This window comes from Macadamia integrifolia, chromosome 11 (genome assembly GCF_013358625.1).
Source record: "Macadamia integrifolia cultivar HAES 741 chromosome 11, SCU_Mint_v3, whole genome shotgun sequence".
Taxonomy (NCBI): domain Eukaryota; kingdom Viridiplantae; phylum Streptophyta; class Magnoliopsida; order Proteales; family Proteaceae; genus Macadamia; species Macadamia integrifolia.
Window position 1 is genome coordinate 4782070 of NC_056567.1, and position 17133 is coordinate 4799202.

At 37.0% G+C, this 17133-nt stretch overlaps 2 protein-coding genes across 6 annotated transcripts in view; both read right to left on the reverse strand.

Annotated features, from left to right (window-relative positions):
- Positions 1 to 2586: 2586 nt before the first annotated feature.
- Positions 2587 to 7220, reverse strand: LOC122093307 (glutathione S-transferase L3-like). 3 transcript variants are annotated; one of them, XR_006144415.1, is made up of 11 exons: positions 7088 to 7220; positions 6852 to 6926; positions 6668 to 6728; positions 5651 to 5737; positions 5453 to 5551; positions 5262 to 5364; positions 4962 to 5038; positions 4440 to 4547; positions 3269 to 3325; positions 2982 to 3062; positions 2587 to 2850 (listed from the first exon to the last, which is right to left on the reverse strand). XR_006144415.1 is itself a non-coding variant. In XM_042663598.1 (10 exons), exons 1-10 carry the CDS (start codon positions 7096 to 7098, stop codon positions 2839 to 2841), a joined length of 714 nt encoding a protein of 237 aa, XP_042519532.1. In that variant the 5' UTR covers positions 7099 to 7220; the 3' UTR covers positions 2587 to 2838. The 3 variants fall into 3 exon arrangements, 1 of the variants encoding a protein (XP_042519532.1); XR_006144414.1 differs by having other exon boundaries at positions 3262 to 3325; XM_042663598.1 differs by lacking the exon at positions 3269 to 3325.
- Positions 7221 to 9582: 2362 nt separating this feature from the next.
- The window catches only part of LOC122094234 (pleiotropic drug resistance protein 3-like), a 32156-nt gene continuing 24605 nt past the window's right edge, over positions 9583 to 17133 (reverse strand). For 2 of the 3 annotated variants that reach the window (XM_042664967.1, XM_042664969.1), the window contains 8 exons: positions 16728 to 17060; positions 16340 to 16630; positions 15435 to 15518; positions 15189 to 15322; positions 14275 to 14502; positions 13577 to 13748; positions 12886 to 13140; positions 9583 to 10056 (listed from right to left, as the gene is read on the reverse strand). In XM_042664967.1, the coding sequence (XP_042520901.1) occupies positions 9790 to 10056; positions 12886 to 13140; positions 13577 to 13748; positions 14275 to 14502; positions 15189 to 15322; positions 15435 to 15518; positions 16340 to 16630; positions 16728 to 17060 (1764 nt within the window). In that variant the 3' untranslated portion in view covers positions 9583 to 9789. The remainder of the gene's footprint in view (positions 10057 to 12885; positions 13141 to 13576; positions 13749 to 14274; positions 14503 to 15188; positions 15323 to 15434; positions 15519 to 16339; positions 16631 to 16727; positions 17061 to 17133) is intronic. The other variant, XM_042664968.1, reaches the window with a different exon arrangement.

Here is a 17133-nt window from a genome sequence, read left to right on the forward strand (position 1 = left end):
TATCCCAATGGTGTAAGTATATGGTTGAGATATGCATAAAGGGGTGACCATGTAATACCATTTTATCCATACTGGATAAAAGGTGATCATGCACAAATACTAGACCCTGTTTTTTAAACAATTGAATAAGGGTGAAAGAGGGTTGGGTTGGACTGTGTTTCTTAAAATTCCAATTTAATCCTAGGTCTCCAAAACTCAACTTAGATCTAACTCCTAACCTAACGCAACCTTGTCGGGCTCGTGTCAACCCAATCTTTCCCTAATTGCCCTGATTAGGTCGGATTGACCCTGATTTTTGCCATGGTCAGACTATACCTTTTTTTTTACTTTATATATATATATATATATATATGTCATATGCATTAAAGAGTAACAAAAGTAGCACCAATAGATCAAATGATCAACATACAATTAAAATTATGAAGTGCAAAACAATACGAGATGTTCATGATACTTGATTATAAGAATCAGTGACTTAGATTTCGTTAATATGAATAAAATGATAGGATGACAACTCCAAATTTATTATATAAACTAGGGTTAAAATCAGGACTGGGCCAGGTTAGGCTAGGCCCCTCCTAAGCCCAGCCCAGCCCAACCTTGACCAAAGGTCAGTGTTTTTCAACCTAACCCGCCCTTAAAGGTCAGAAGTCTTAACCCAAGCCTTGTTTGGCTTAGAGTAGGCTTGAGCCATCGAGGAAAAACTTAGATCACTACAATTGAACATAGATTTTCTTTTTTATAATCAGAACACAATTGATTGTAGTTTAATGGGGAAATAATCTAATTCTTTTTAAAGTTAAGCATGTGAAAAATTTAGAAATCAAACAAATTTTTTGTGAAAGAACGAAAATGAAAGAATATTACAAGGTCCATCCAAATTTTACCCCGACTTTTTGGAAAATGATAATGTTCATATGGGTCTACAAAAAAAGGAAAAAAATCGTCTGCAATTCCGATCTCGTACAATTCCGTGCAATACCACCTTCAGGGGGTGACACGTGTATTGATTCCAATGTAATGGTCTAGATCTGATTTAAATGCTTCTTCACTAATTTAATGTTTTATTAGTTGTAGCAGATCTGGACCATTGTATTGGTATCAATACACGTGTCACCGCCTAAAGGTGGTATTGCACGGAATTGTACAAGATCGGAATTGCAGACGATTTCAACCCACAAAAAAATAGATAATGTTGATATGGGGTTTTCGAACTTTGTTACACATTTTCCTATTAGGGCAGAAAATCCTAAATGAAACATGGAAGCTTTGAGGGTACATTTTAGTCATTTCACATTTTCCTGGTTACTCCTCCACTGGTAGCAATGATAGCAACGGTGACCTTGTGGGTGACGCGATTGAAATACCACTGGAGCTCCCTCTCCATTGTGGATGAAGCTGGAGTGGCATTGTGTAGTTCTCGTCGATCTTCATGGTTTAATGAGTAAGGATTTAATTATTGATATTAGTATCAGTATCAGGATTGAGTAAGTGCACGTTGATAGTCGATCTTCTTGGTTTAATGAGTAAGGATTTAATTATCGGTATTGATATCAGTATTAGGATTGGGTAAGTGCGGTTTTTTTTTTTTTTTTTTTCCACCTATGAAACAATATTAGGAATCCATCCAAATCCGTCAGGTATCAATATCGATTTCAACCGATATCGATACAATATGATCGATACAATCAATCAGATACCAATACTTAAAACCATGGTTAAGGGATCATATTTCATACAAATGGTGGTGCTGCAATGGGATTCAAAGGACCATGCCAGGTCAAATTGACAGGTCAGGTGAGAGAGGAGGGCCATTGCTGGCAAATCAGATGATGGCTATGACGATGCTTATGGGTTGGTTGGCAATGTATCAAGTCCAGTAGCTATTAGCTGTTACGGGTGGGGTTAGAGAGACAGAGCATACATGTAAAATTCCTCGGATATGAATTAAATCAGATTTCGTTGTTTTATCTTAGCCATATTACCCATCATGTATGAAAATGTGAAACTATTACGCTCCATTTGGTATCGTTCTAAAAAAATGTTTTTAGAGTTTTTTCGTTCTATTGGAACAAAAAAACAAAATCTTCTGTTTGGTGCACTTATAATACATTTCTGATTGGACAGAAATCCAAAATGGAGTTCCGTCTTCCCAGTTTCGTTCCATTTTACAATAAAAAAAAAGAAAAAATTCCCGATAAAAATCTAAAATTTTGAAACACCATTTTTTCGTTTAAAAACTACATTTTGACACAGAAACTGAAAATTTCGTTTTTGACACGAAACGGCGTTTCTGAAACAGAAACGATACCAAACGGGCTCTTAAATTTTTTCCTTGGTCCGTGAATAGTTTTTGTTGACCTCACGTTCCTTGTATATAAAATGTGAAAAAGGGAAAAAGATTTGCACAGCATTAATATGCGGATCACTTTTACAGTCTCATATTTTTTTGTTCATCCAGAGCAGTTAAATATCTGAAATACCCACTATTAGAAGATTCGAAAGGGGGAAACCTTAGACAACCGCATCACAAATCAATTCTTTGAGATCAAGGGAGAGAGAGAGAGGGGGTTATAACTCTGGAGATTGACAACAGCAGCCAATTTTGGGGTAATAAAAGTTAAGGTTGAAACAAGCCATTACACATCTAAAGAATCAATTTGTTGTAAATACCGTTCCTTTCTCCATGAAGGACTTTAACCTTATTTTATTTTCTTATGTCCTTCACAGCATTGATTCTATATTTTTGATCTACCACACTTCATAGAAGCACTAAAAGCATTTAGGGAGCATGAAGTCGGATATTTTATTAATGGGTTGAAGAAACCACCATAACATTCAGAGCTGTGCCTGCAAAACCAATCCCCAAAAAACAGTTAAAAGGGTTTGCTGAACTTTGTCCTTTTAGACAAAGTAATATATTGACATTAACAACAATTCAGAGATTCAGATTAATAATAATGATGAGTAGAAAGGACTACCAAGAATCGTTTCTTATAACTTTCCACAAGCTCCTTGGGATCACGTCGGGTTTGTTTGTAAGCCTCAATGTTGTCCATTTCCTACAACACATCCATTCTAAGCATGTAATTGCTAAACTCAGATTTACAATAATCTGAGTTATACATCAATAAGTTGTCTACTGATCAAGGAAGTAGATGCTGCTAAAAAGCATGATGCAACAAATATACCAAGGCACATCAAACATAGAATTTTTTTTTTTTTTGATAAATAGTATGTGTATCGAGAAAAAGGCAATACCCACTACCTTCTTTGGACAGACCTAAAGAAACAAGAGGGATCCCTAGCTCAAGCAGAATCTGCCCTGCAAAAACAAAATAACAAAGATGCATCCAAACATAGATTGTGATGAATAAAAGAACCATTGTGATTTAGAGGCTAAATCTAAACCAGTATTCATAAAGATACCTTCACTACCCTTTTTTTTTCCCCTCTTTTACTTTGCAATCTGTTCTGTATTTTCCGTTGATATTTTGTCCCTTTGAAATCTTGGTTTACTAGAACCATAAAACTTGCAGAACCCAAAAACCCAACAAAGACTACCTCAACCCCAATGATGCCCCGCCCTAGGAAGAGTATATTTTATTATTTATTTATTTATTTATTATTTTTTTTTGATGGGGGGGGGGGGTGGTGAGGTAATCTTCAAAAGTGCAATCTTCATATGGCTAGAACAGATGCATAGTTGACAAATTTGTGTTTGGGAATAATTCAGAATGAAAAAAAAAAAATCCCTCAAGTTTAATTCAATGTGCAGGTTTGGAGAACTAGTCAAAATGTGGTCAGCACATGGACTGCGACAAAATAAATCTGGATTAATTTGGGAATTACACGTTTATGTTTCACAAATTTCGGAACACAAAAAATTGCACTGCTCTTTCAAAATGTTTATTGGAGATTTGTAAAGATTCTGAAATTTTGGGTTACTTGTTAGAAAAAAAAATATCATGAACTTATTAATTCATATCACCTTGGATACGGTCTAAATTATGCTTAATTATTTGTGCTTTTGAAAAGTATGGTTTGGCAATGGATAAATAGAGACAACCAGGCTAAGATTTAAAAATTAAGTGAAAACAGAAATTGAAGTCAATTGAGGTGTAAAGGATATGATTCTAGTTCAAATGGAATGGAAGAATCAAAATTCTTGTAGCCAGTTCCAACTAGTTGGTATATGAATGGACAACAGCAGTATTGACTAGGAAGCAGTAAAATGAAATTCTTACATCTTAAGCATTGTAGAAAATGCCCACTTATAAGAACTGTATGAACCAAACGTGAGTTCATGACCAAAACTCTCGTGGCAAAAAGGATGCTCTCATTCACCTCAGCATAATAGAAACAAGATGCTATGAAGAAACAATTCTCAAAGAGAAAATATACCAATTAGTGTCTAGTAGAATATTTAAAAAGCATACCTCAATCCAGGCTGCCAGTTTAGGCCTTCCTGCTGTAATATCATAATTCTTTACTTCCAGAAAGAATGGCTTAAACCTCTCAATAAATGGAGCATAGGCTATATCTACCTGAAGTTTACATATACATAGTTGTGAATTAGAGGTGGCATACATGAACAAAGGAGAACATGAATTTTCCTCTTTTTTCAAGGTACAAAATCATAGTAGAGCAATAGGCACTGAATGCAATAACTTGCAGGAGAAATTATAACGCTAAACTGAGAAGAGCTTGTAGATAGATAAATGTCTTTCTAGTTGTTATACCTTCAGGGCTACACCTTTTTGATAGGTAGCAGGTTGATTTTTATTGGTAAAGAGAGAAGTCAGAGAAGTTGCAGTAGTGTTCAAGGAGTATGATGGGCTTTAGATGCATCATTTTATATGCCTTCATAATGCTTGAAAATATGGGACTTGTATGACTATTATATGGAAATAGGTTCAGAACATGGCAATAAGGGAGAAAAATAATATATATCTACTCACCAGACTAAATTGGCCAAGGAAGAAAGGCCCATCATCAAATTTTGAAAGTGCTTTCTCTATGTGATCAAAAGCAGCACCTAATGAAGATCATTTAACAGTTATTTGCAGTACAAACTGTGAGTTGATGCCAAAATTCATAGTTGTCATGGCGCCTAGGTGAACCAAGGCGGTTGAGGGGGGAAAATTTAAGGCGACACCAGCAAGGCACCATGGGGTCGCTCGCCACATGGACGCCTAGGTGATGCCTTGAAAACTATGGAAAAATTGGATCTCAAAATACAGTACGAGGCAAAACCTCACCAGCTTCATTATCTGCATCTCCCTTGAACGAAGTAAACACAGTTTTGTTGAATGTGTCAGTGTACGACAATAACTCTTCTGCAAATTCTCTCTTTGTTGCATCCTACAGTTTACCAAATAATGGCTTTTGTCAGGTTTTGAAGAGAACGAGACTCACCATCCTGGGTGTTAGTCAGATATCCACGTCTTACATCAGGGAAAAGTGGCGGCCCTTCAAAGTGGCTATCAATATATTTTATCAGATCAAGACTCTCGCCTCTAACTTCATTATTGTGTTCCAGTGATGGTACCTTCAAAATAAAGAATCAAAATTTGAATTGAATCTCATGTTAAGATTTCTTAAGAGTGTCTCACAATCATAATAAATGAAGAAGTTCAAAGAATATCACCTTATTCGCAGGATAGACCTTCTCCTTGTACCAAGCAGGCCTATTTTGCAAATCAATTGGAACCAACTTAATCTTTTCCTGCAGCCCCTGCTCCTCAATATAAAGAAGAAACGAGAGGCGGCAGAAAACAAAGCTCAAAATTAGTGCTAATAGATATTTTGGATCCAAAATAAACACAAGAAGAAGAATAATAACTATCAAATTATCCATATTGACGAAAAATGGATATCAATCACTGAAACTTGAAAATCTGAAAGAGAAACCTCCGAATTTCAGTTTTACGAATTTGATTTAGATCTGAAGTAGCTTCATGTTGGACCAAAATTGTCAATGCTGTGCAAAATGTCCGATTTATATCCAAAAGAAAGGTTAGCTTCAAAAACTTGGATCCAACAGATAACCATTCTTCGGGAAAGACTGACTGTTTGCAAAAGAATGATATGGAACCTGTTGGTGTACGATGTCTTGTATTCCGTCGCAGTTTAATCCAGGGAGTACTGGTGCAGCACCTCGACAGACAGTACAGTGGTCCCGCTAGCTGGTTAGCGAGCCGTGGGGGTTGCAAGGGGACAGGAGGCCCCCCTGCTCGAATTTTTTTTATTTGAGGGCAATTATGTACTTTCCGGATTAAGGTTTTTTCGCTATATATATTTGTAACGAGGGTTTCTTTCTCTGTAATGCAAGCAATACTGAGAGGTGTGATGACGAGCATTGTAACCCTATTCTCCATTGATAGTGAAGCAGGATCTCATCTCACCGGGATGTAGGCAATTTTGCCGAATCTCGTAAAATCCGTGTGCATTGTTTGTTCTGTTTTTCCATTATCTTCTGCATCGTTTTAGGGTTGTGTTTCTATATAACCTACAAGATGAGGGGTCAATACTACTCTGGAACTATAACTGGGGTAGCTATGGAAGTTCTCTAGAAACTTGAGGGGTCAATTCATTAAAGATATGTAGAAAATAAAAAAATTTAAAACTAACAGAAAGAGAGACATGAACGCAACTGAACAACCACCTTACAATTCCTGGTAATCCAAGCACGCTGCGCAAATGGGCATGTGTAAGATATGTACAACCTTCAACAGGAAATCCAACATATTCAAGAGTCAGAAATCACAGAGTGAAAGCAAAATTATTTCTTGGGTATTTAAGCAAACAAGTAAATGATAACAGAGAGAGAGAGAGAGAGCTGAACAAACCTGGTCGTTCCATCGAAAAGGGAAGGAGGGTTAGAAGTAGAATCCAAAGCAGGGGGGAGAGACGCCTGAAAGCTTCTGAAATCACACAAAAAAAAGGTAGAAAACGGAGTAATCTATTTGATTAACTTCTACTTTAGAGAAAGCTATAACACAAAAGCAGTGGATGACATCAATTGAAGTAAAAACCCAGCAAAGAAGAGAAAAAAATGATCTCAAAACAGCATATCAAAACTTACTCAATCGCCATTGCTGTCGCTCAGTTCAGTTAGGGGCAAGTGAGAACTCAGAAATGAGGTTACGGTCTGTGACTGTCACACATTTGACGGGTAGGGGAAGGATATTTATATCCACAAGGGTCCAACGTGTCTCTGCTCTCTACCAACTGCCAAGAAGATGTTGAGATATGATAATATTCACCATACCTGGTGAAATTGGTTCCATTGGAAGTAGTGGACCAAATCCAAGGGTCCATGTCTATCCATGGATGGATTGATGGATCTGTCGTGCCCGAGACGGATGTGTAGACTTTTCATAAGAAGGTCTCGACCATAAATTATAGATTTCCATCTCTAAGAAGATTGTAGCATTAATGAAACAACATTGAGGAAAATATTTAGTTTTCATAATCCTCCCCCAATGAGAATATAAAAGATTGAGCAATTGCCAAACTTTTTTAGCGAAGAGACCTTGGTACATATAGGTGGAAAGCTTTAATTTAAGACCCCCAAATTTCCTAGACCGGCAAATCTTGGTCTAACCGATGGACCAAAAGGAACTCCGACTAGAAGAGTCTGGAAGAGATAATACTGAAGCTGGAAGTTTAAAGCATGACATGTAGTGGAGTGTGGAAGAGCTGAAAGTATAGGTTGTATCAGAACTTGCTTCTTTGTCGAGCTGAGAACCTTGGATTTCTTTTGGGATAGATGAGAATTAACTCTTTTAAGAAGATCCAATCATTTAGCTTTAGATAATCGCCTTCTTGAAAAAGGAACTCCATGATAGGAGCCAATATGCCCAGGAGGATTAAGGTGAAATCTCTTGAATAAAAGTCTCTTTAAGCTAGATGATCAGTTAGGAATAAAATGAGCCCTCGTCACGTTATGATTCAAGGCTTGCCCGGAGAAGAGACCATACTCATCCAAAATAGATTGAAAATCACGGATTTCTTGAGATGTAGACTTACCAAAAAGTATAATATCATCAGCAAATGTCAAATGAGAAATATACTCTCCAAGCTGAGAAGCGCCGAGTAATATTAGAATCATCAAAATTAAGCTCAACATAGTTGTCAAAGTATCCTTGTTGGTTTCATCTTTGCTTCTAAGCCCCCATTAACGACTTGGGTTGCCTAGATGTCGTGACAATTATGAAGTTAAGATATCATTTATAAAATATCATGCAATAAGATCAGGGATTGTATTGAAATCACCAAAACTATTAAGCTGAGCATAGTTGTCAAAGTGTCGCTTGGACATCTAGGTGCCTTGCTGGTTTCGTCTTAATTTTAAGCCCCTTTTAATGCATTAGGATGCCTAGACGCCGTGACAACTATGAAATTAAGATATCTTTCTCATGCACAGAGATGGGAGGATACTTTTAGGTTCGGGCTCCTAAAGCTCTCCTTTATGAATGTAAGATTGGAGAAATAATTCACCTTATGCAGACTAATGATAGTCAAAGTAATGCAAGATTCAAAGTCCCAGCTGTCCCACGTTTTGAGAGGACTTCTTGGATATCCTCATGAAAATCTGGAAATCAACACCTCCCTTCTACCATTTGAACTCTCGTTTTCGTGGTGAGAAGAATTGGAGGATTTCTAGCATCCCTTCAAATATTTCAGACATCACAAAATCTACTCTATTTATGGAAGAAGTTTTCCATCACCACGTGGATCAAAGGGATGAGACCCCACACGCCCCTGCCCCCACTTCGAATGGCCCAGATGGGCCACCGTGAATGGATTCCTGTTCTCCATGGCCTTGAGCAAACTAGGTCCCTATTTTATATTTTTCTTTCAATATATGTGTAGGAACAGGAGCGCTTATGATATTGCCTCCTAGCTGAACTGGATTTTTTTTTTTCTTTTTAAATTTTCCTATTTGTTAGAACTGATTTCTACCTTTTCGTTTCAATCCAGGAAATAAGAGTCTGGATCAGAATCAAAGAATACACAATTTGAACAGCCCAGTTCTTTCCCTAATTCAAAACAGTTGTTTAAATAAACAGTATTTAATCTCAAGATCCACCCAAAGTTTTCAAAAGAATCTATTTTAGTTGAATGGTTACAATAAATTATTTTGGCCAGAGTATAAAAACTGGATCAGGTCATGTGATTGATCTATATAACTCTGTATAAATCCCTCGACCAGCTAGCCTAAACAGCCATTTTCATGGTTTTCTTACAAACCAGTAGGGTTTTGGTCATTTTTCTATCTTGCCCTTTTCTTTATTTTCTTTGAAAGATTACCATTTGGTTTCACCACACCAAACTCCAATATCTCAAATCTATGGCCCACCATGTAAAAGAGACCCACCGCCCCTGGTTTATTCAATGGTCCAAGTTCTTAAAAAAGAATTGAGTATGCAATTTCCAAAATTGGACTTAAAATTAACACCTTGATAACAAGTTCATGCAGAATTTTGGGGGTGAAGAAGTGTTAGACAAATGCACTTTATTTGAATACTAACAACATAGCCAATTCTGTTGAGATGATAATAAAGTTGACGAATGTTTAAGGAAATTGGGAAAATGCTCACATTACACAATAGGATATTACAAGAATTCTTTAAAATTTCATTAGAGGGTCCAGCACTTCAGAGTTGGATAACAAATGGCCATGAATTAGCTCAGGTCAAATTTTGAATTACATCTAACCAGGCCAATTCAAAAATTTAATGATCCAGCCTATGTGCAATCCTAGGTAAGGCTTTACAACATTTATCTTCTTTGGAAGTTCAGTTTTCCTATACAATAAGCAAAGACAAATGCAACTGTGATTGGAAATGCAATTAGAAGAATGGCTACGACATCCAAACTGTCATAACTGTATCCCAAGTATCCACTCAAGAAGGAAGTTACAGTGCCGGGTTCACCAAATACCAATATCTCCTTGTTTACATCTCCATATTGTGAAGTGAGGAGACCATTTAGTGCCCAAGATGTAGGGCATAAATAATAAAACCAAAGCCACCACACAGGAATTTGCTGCAAGAAAGCACACCACAATGCAAAGCTAGGTCAGTCAGTGTTTTAAGCTTATATCAACTCAGTAGTCCATCAAGCAGAGTTGACTTGAGAGTTGAAGTTTATAACTATAGCTCTTAAGTATAATAGTAGAATGTAAATTACAAAAATATATTGTTGGAGTATTAGATCATCCAATAATCAGTAGGAGGAGGAAGGAGAGAAGGGGAAAGGAAGAGAAGAGGAAGTGGAGAAGAAAAGGAGATCGGTGGAGAGAAGAAACAAAAACTTACAGCTATGCTAGATCCTACCGTGAGCAAGTATTCTTACTTATAAGGTCAAAACCATACTAAGACAATAGTACCCCATGCTATTATAAATTAGGACCATAATACCCTCAACTAAAACATGAAGAAATAAACTCCATAATGACCCTATCGATAGGAGGGAAATTACAAGTAACTTAACACTCCCCCATCAAGTTGGAGCATACACATCACCCATGCCCAGCTTGAAACAACCATTAAGAAAAGCTTGACAAAACAACACCTTAGTGAATATATCATCCAGCTGATTCCTAGATGTAACAATCAGAGTTGAGATCAGTTTCCTCATCATAGCATCCCAAACAAAATTACAGTCGTCCTCAATGTGTTTTGTCCGCTCATGAAAAATTACTAGCAATATATGACAGCCTGATTACCACACCACATATTTATAGGTTTAGTAATGGGAAAAACAAGTACATAAAAAAGTAATATCAGCACAATCCACTCATATGCAGTATGAGTCATAACCTTGTACTCCACAATAGCCCGCTTTTTTATATTCCGATGTGACAAGATCAGCACCAGCAAACGTGCAATACCCAGTAGTTGACCTCCTATCACAATCAACACCAAGCCAATCTACATCTGAATAACCAACCAATTCAATATGCTTATTAGGTCTATAAGCGAGACCCCTTCCTTGAGCACCCTTAAGGTACCTCAAAATCTGACAGGTAGCCTCCCAATAAGCCTTCTTATCTTAGGTGACTCCAAAAATTGGCTCATAACGCCGCCTATAGCAAAGGATATGTCAGGTCTTATTTCTGCACAGAAAGCCTGAAAGTCTCCTTGAATTCTTGTGTTTATCTGTCACCTTAAAACGGTTCCTCCCTGATTCTCACCACTTCGAAACGAAGAATTCAGGTTTCTCATTTCATTTCTCTTTTCTTTTTCATTCCAATTTTGGATTATATGCCATCACTAAATTGATCTCTTATGTCCTTTGGAGTTGGGCATTGAGGTTGAGGGTTTAATAGAAGAGGAACTGTATGTCAGGGGAAGAAAGCTGAAGGTAGCACAATACCTTCGGCTCTTTTTGATGGGTATTCCGGTATCCTTCCCCTCTCTTGCCTGTGGATCTCTAATATTTTTTGAAAAGTGAGTTCTTAGTGGGAGGATCATGTCTATCCTGCAGCGGTGCACCTTCGTCTGCTGTTGAAGGTTTGACTTCATTTAGTTTTTGCTTGTTTTTGCTTTGTCTCTATTTCTGATGTAATACGAAAAACTTTATATCTGGAAACTAAGTCACCGTCTCTAGAATTCTTGTGTTTATCTCTCAAATGCTTATTGGAATTAATCATCATCAAGATCATTGAGGAATAGGAAACGCTCTGCCAGATCTTCATCATTGAAGCCTGATTATGGCCCAGAAAAGCTCTGCCAGATCTCCATCCTTGAAGCCTGATTATGGCCTGGCAGCCAACCAACCAAATGGTAGCATCTGAAGGCCTGATTTTATCTGGTTGGGAATGGTGCGATGTCTTAAACTGGGGGTGCCTGATTAGGCCCCACCGAGGCTGGCCAAGACCGATCGGTTGGTCCCCCTACCTTCAACTATAGCATGGAACATAACATTGGCAGCAATGGCTGGCTCCATACTGTTCCATAACCAGAAAAAAATGTGTGTTGTTTTCACAGATCCCTTCATTATACTGTGCATCAGTAGAGGAAGGTAGAGAGGAAGTAAAATATGCCAATTTCCCATTTGTATTGATCTATATCTTAACAGCTTGGACACAAAGCAGGTAACTAAAAGTTCCATTGAGCTTAATGGAAGTAATCTACCATTAACGCTGTCTGTAAGAAGCTTCTGGTCAACCATGATATATTAAAAAATAGGCAGCAGCAAAGAGTTAAGAGAAGCTAGCCAATCACAAAAAAGTATTGCAAAAGAGTGCAGACACCAATGCAAATCAGCAAATACCAGTCACAGAACCACCAAAAATCACAAATCCAGCACAACACACATACACTCATTAAAAAAATATATATATATATATTACAGGATTAAAGTATCGGTACCGCCCGCCATATCGATCGGCTAAATTTAAGATATGTATCGGAGGGTATCGTATCGTATCGGAGACACTTTAAACAATATATATATATATATATATATATCACTACTAGATGAAATCCAGATGACCAGCAATAGGAGAAAGACAACCAGCCACGAGCATCAACCCCGTAAGGGTAACTAAGTGCCAATAAGGGAGAAAACTCACATCAGTAAATTGAGACCTCAGAAGAGGCTATTACACACATTGAGTAGAGGGTACAGCAAGGAGAAAAAATCCAAAAAATATGAGGACAATCCAACGGCTGGATGGACGACCTTAGACAATAGTCAGGATTAATCAGGTTTTACAGAGTCTAGGAGTCAATTCAGTTACGTAGAACTAGTGTACCTCTCAAGTCTATCAGAAGTCAGTCCCGTCTAATCAACATGTCAGATTTATGGGTCAGGGTTTGCTGAAAACTAGGTAACTACTTCGAGCAAGAAAGTGGAGTAAATGCTTACCGGTTTGGGTATTAGGAAGCCAGCAAATAGATTCAATGTTGAGAAGAAGGCAGAGGACAATATTGCAGCAACACGAACGCTTGGTGTCAGAGCTAAAAGCATCATTCCAAGGTAATTGAAGTAGGCCAGCACACAAAACATGGTATAGAAGTACCAAAATATCTTATATGCTGACGGATAGTACCCAATCATGGAGTATGTGATAATGACATATATGAAAGTTTGAGTGAACAAATATGGAATCTCAATTACCACCTGCAGCATGCAATCAAACCCACGTAAGATTAAAATGGAAAAAACTAGAAAATCTCAGATTGATAGGCCAACACTAAAATAAAAAATATACTGACACAACAGGAGGAAGTACTCCCATGCATGAGGTGTGGCAACTGTACTGCGAAAGCTAAAGATGAAATGGAAGCAAATTTGTTAGCTTTTGAATATCTTGTCTACCATGTGCTTCTCATAGACACAAGTAAGGATAAAATTTTCATCCTCCAGTAGTGCCATAATAGAACAACTCCTATTAGAATCTCCAATCAAGTCCAATAAAAGGTTAAAAAAAAAAAAATAATAATAATAAAAAGAACAAGGATGAATAATTTATTTTCTATTGACCCTAAGTTATATAAAAAAAAAAAAAAATCCTTGAGCCAAATCAACTAGATGAGTTTGAGAGACAAGTTTAAACCTGTGCAAACGAATAAGCCCATGAAGAGTACATTCCTGCAGCTCTTTCCCTATAGAAGACAGTGCGCTCTGTTGCAACAAATGGTAAGACTACCGATGTGAGATTTACACCTATGAGTTGCACTGCAACAAACATTGCACCAAGTATATTCAGCAGGTCTTGCTGGGTATTTCTGCAACAAAAAATGAAGAGAATTATTTTAGTGATGGGAATAATCTTGCAAAAAAATTGCCCCTCACTTAGGCTGTTTTTGTTTGTCAAGAAATGGATAGAAAAAAGAAAATAATAATATAAAAAAGTATCTTGAGAAGAAGAGAAAAGAAAAGAAAATAATAAATTGTGCATAAGGAGACCACTTCACCCCTTAACCTGCCTTTCTATAGTTTTGCTCTAGTTTCAAGTGCAAGAAGGTAAAGAAGTGGTTGAGGAATGAGGGTGGTCCCCCTAGAATTGCACTTGAAGTAATTATCTTAAGTTTATTACAGTAATTTCATGCAACTAAATTGGTTCCGCAAGCATACACTTGGATTCATTACACTTACAATACTGTAACTGTAAATGAATGTGAAAGATTGATAGCTTTTGACCCTAGTAATCCACCAATGGAACTAACTAAATGAAAAATATCCCATTTTAGCTTTGATTTTTGTCATCTAAATCTATAGTATATAGAATCCCGGTAGAGTAAATTGACTTACATCCTCTCCCCTTGCTTCCAGAACAGAATTCCAAATAGCATAGATGCAAAGAATGTGTAAAGGAAACGTCTTAAATTGTAAGCAGGACTTCTCCAGTAGGACAAGTATTGTTTCCACAAGCATACTTTGAACTGCCCCCAACCACTTTGTGGAAAATTGGTAGAGAAATGCAAATCCTTTGAACTAGGTGGTGGAGTACTTAATTGTTTAACAAGCTGTACATTGTCCCTACAATAAAGAATAAAAAATTAGCTACAATAACATTTTTACAAAACGATGTTTTATATCGATAATTAATCAATATTCTATATAAATTTGTGGAATTGTCACATTTTACTTCACCCAAAAAAGAAGAGAGGGAAGAACACAAAAATAGCAAGTAAAGTTTTTTAACTGTCACCTCCAAGTCAAAATAATAAGTAAATGTGCAATTACCCCATGTATTCAATCAATGCCAAAAGCCATAGCCTTAAAATCTAACAAATCAGGAAAATCTTTTCAAATAGATACTATAACGAGGTGCCCCATGAATTAATGAGTCATAACTGATTTAATATGTATTAATTTGACGTCAGAGTAGGCAACTGTAGTTCCAATTGAAAGAAAAAGACCTATAACACCCAAAAAATAACTTTGTTTTGACTGCAACAACTTCTAGTGAATATGCAAGCGAGAAGATGGGATATTATCATATTCATATAATATAATGAAAGTTAAGATTCAACTACAGAATGCTCCCAAATTCCCAAGGTGAGGTACACATGGATAACCAATAATCTAACAATTGAACGAATGTTTAATATCATCCAATTTACCTGATGTTGATGTGATCTTCAAAACTAAAAATCGGATGTACTAGATTTAAAGTAGTATTAAATTATTTTATTCTTTTCCCTTAAGAAGTAAAGTTATACTTATAGAAAATTGAATCCATGTAGATTTCAGAAAAATCAACACCGAGGCCTGCTTCTGCAGATGTAGATGTAACTTCTAACATCCATGTTGCCGGATTGTAGTTGTCCTTGATCTTTGGTACCCCAGGTATTTCCTAAAAAACAAAGGAAAAGATGGATTTACCAACCACTTGTTTCTGATGACAAAAGGTAGCATATATATTCCAATTAGTGAAAAAGTAATATATCAGAAGTTGGTAAATTTACTTCAAAGTACTTAATAACATTAATTGAATGTTGGCCCAATGGTCCGGCATAGATTAAGCGTCCTCCAGTTTTCATTAAAATCAACTGCAAGAATTGTAAAATGTGCATTAGATGAATCAAAAACTGTAATTCAAGATTGCATCTGTAGCATTCCATAGAGAGAAAAATTCAAAAGCAATGTGCTTTCCAGAAGCTTGGTTTGTTGAATCACCAGGACTTACTAAATGTTTATAGTCTTAATGTATAAATAAAATTTGCAGGGATCCAAAAGAGCCTCATTTGGAAGATGTTCTAACTGAAGCAGCTTTTATGCCATGTGCCATTGTTTGATGGGCCCAAGTCTTGTGTCCATTTTATCATTTTATCTCAGGTCAAATATCATATCAATATGAGGGCTCTGCATGTCATTTTAGAGCTTACAAAATTCCATTTCTGTTTGGGACAGAGGGCAGCTTAAGAACCTTAGAAAAAGAAAAGGGCAAAGATCCATATGGTGAGCAATGGTTGAGATACCCAAAAATTCAACATGACACCTATCTAATTCTTTCTCCATCTATCCAACAGCCAAATGTCCAGAAGAGTAATCCACAGGACAAAACTGGATGCTTCAGTTCAAATATTTGCAGCTTCCTAAGAGAATTGAAGATAAAGTTGATGTTCCCTCGAAATTACATGTCATAAATGTTATGCACTCAACACTCCTCTTTATGGTTATGTTGAAATGGAACTAGCAACTTTAGGTGTCCGGTGCAGCAGTTCCTTACAGTTGTAACTACACAATACTAGTAGTGTTCGCACTACTCTAAGGGTTCACAACATCATTCTCAATTTCTAGGTTTCACATGTCAGCGGGGCCTGGGGGGTGGGGGGAGGCATTATAAGAAGTGCTCGACTTAATGATATACCTCATCAAATGACTCAAATATATCTATACTTGGTTGGTGGATTGTGCAAACAACTGTCCGTCCCATACCAACCACATTCTTCACTGCCCGCATGACAATTGCAGCTGCTCTTGCATCCAATCCAGAGGTGGGTTCATCCATGAAGACAATCGAAGGATTGGCAACAAGCTCCACAGCTATTGTAAGACGTTTACGCTGCTCAGTTGATAAACCACTAACACCAGGCACACCTACCAAAGTATCTTTAACTCCATCGAGTTCAATAGTCTCAAGGACTTCATTTATGAAATCCTGTAAAAAACATTTCATGACATTTCCACTTTGGATTCTGCCCAAAGGTATGGTAAAAAACGTACTGTTTATCTCTAGATGATGAATGTCGTCATACAGATTTTGTTTTTGAATCAATCTGAGGCGACAGTCGCAGCCAAGCAGAATATATCACTGACTCCTCCGCAGTGATCTGTGGAGAATGTATGTCATTTTGCTCACAGTAACCTGATATCCTAGCGAATGTTCCTTGAACCTTGTGGTATCCACCAATTGTAATTTCTCCTTCAATAGTACCACCAGTTTTTCTTCCAGAAAGAACATCCATAAGAGTAGTCTTCCCAGCTCCACTGACACCCATTAATGCAGTAAGAACACCAGGCCTAAATGCACCTGTAATATCATGAAGAAGTTGTAGTTTTTTTTCTTTGAAGCCCCGTTCTCTCATTGCCTGAGACCAATGAAATAAACAAAGTCATTGATCTGACTTTCCTCTCTAGTAAACTAAATTTACTGTAAAAAGT

Bases quoted from the DNA above. Each gene is read 5' to 3' on its own strand.
- LOC122093307 (XM_042663598.1), bottom strand. The intron at 5,738-6,667 runs GTGGTTGTTCAG...ATTGAGGAGCAG, and splicing joins GGATTACCAGGAATTGTAAG to GGGCTGCAGGAAAAGATTAA. The intron at 5,365-5,452 runs GTAAGACGTGGA...GGTAAACTGTAG, and splicing joins GGCCGCCACTTTTCCCTGAT to GATGCAACAAAGAGAGAATT.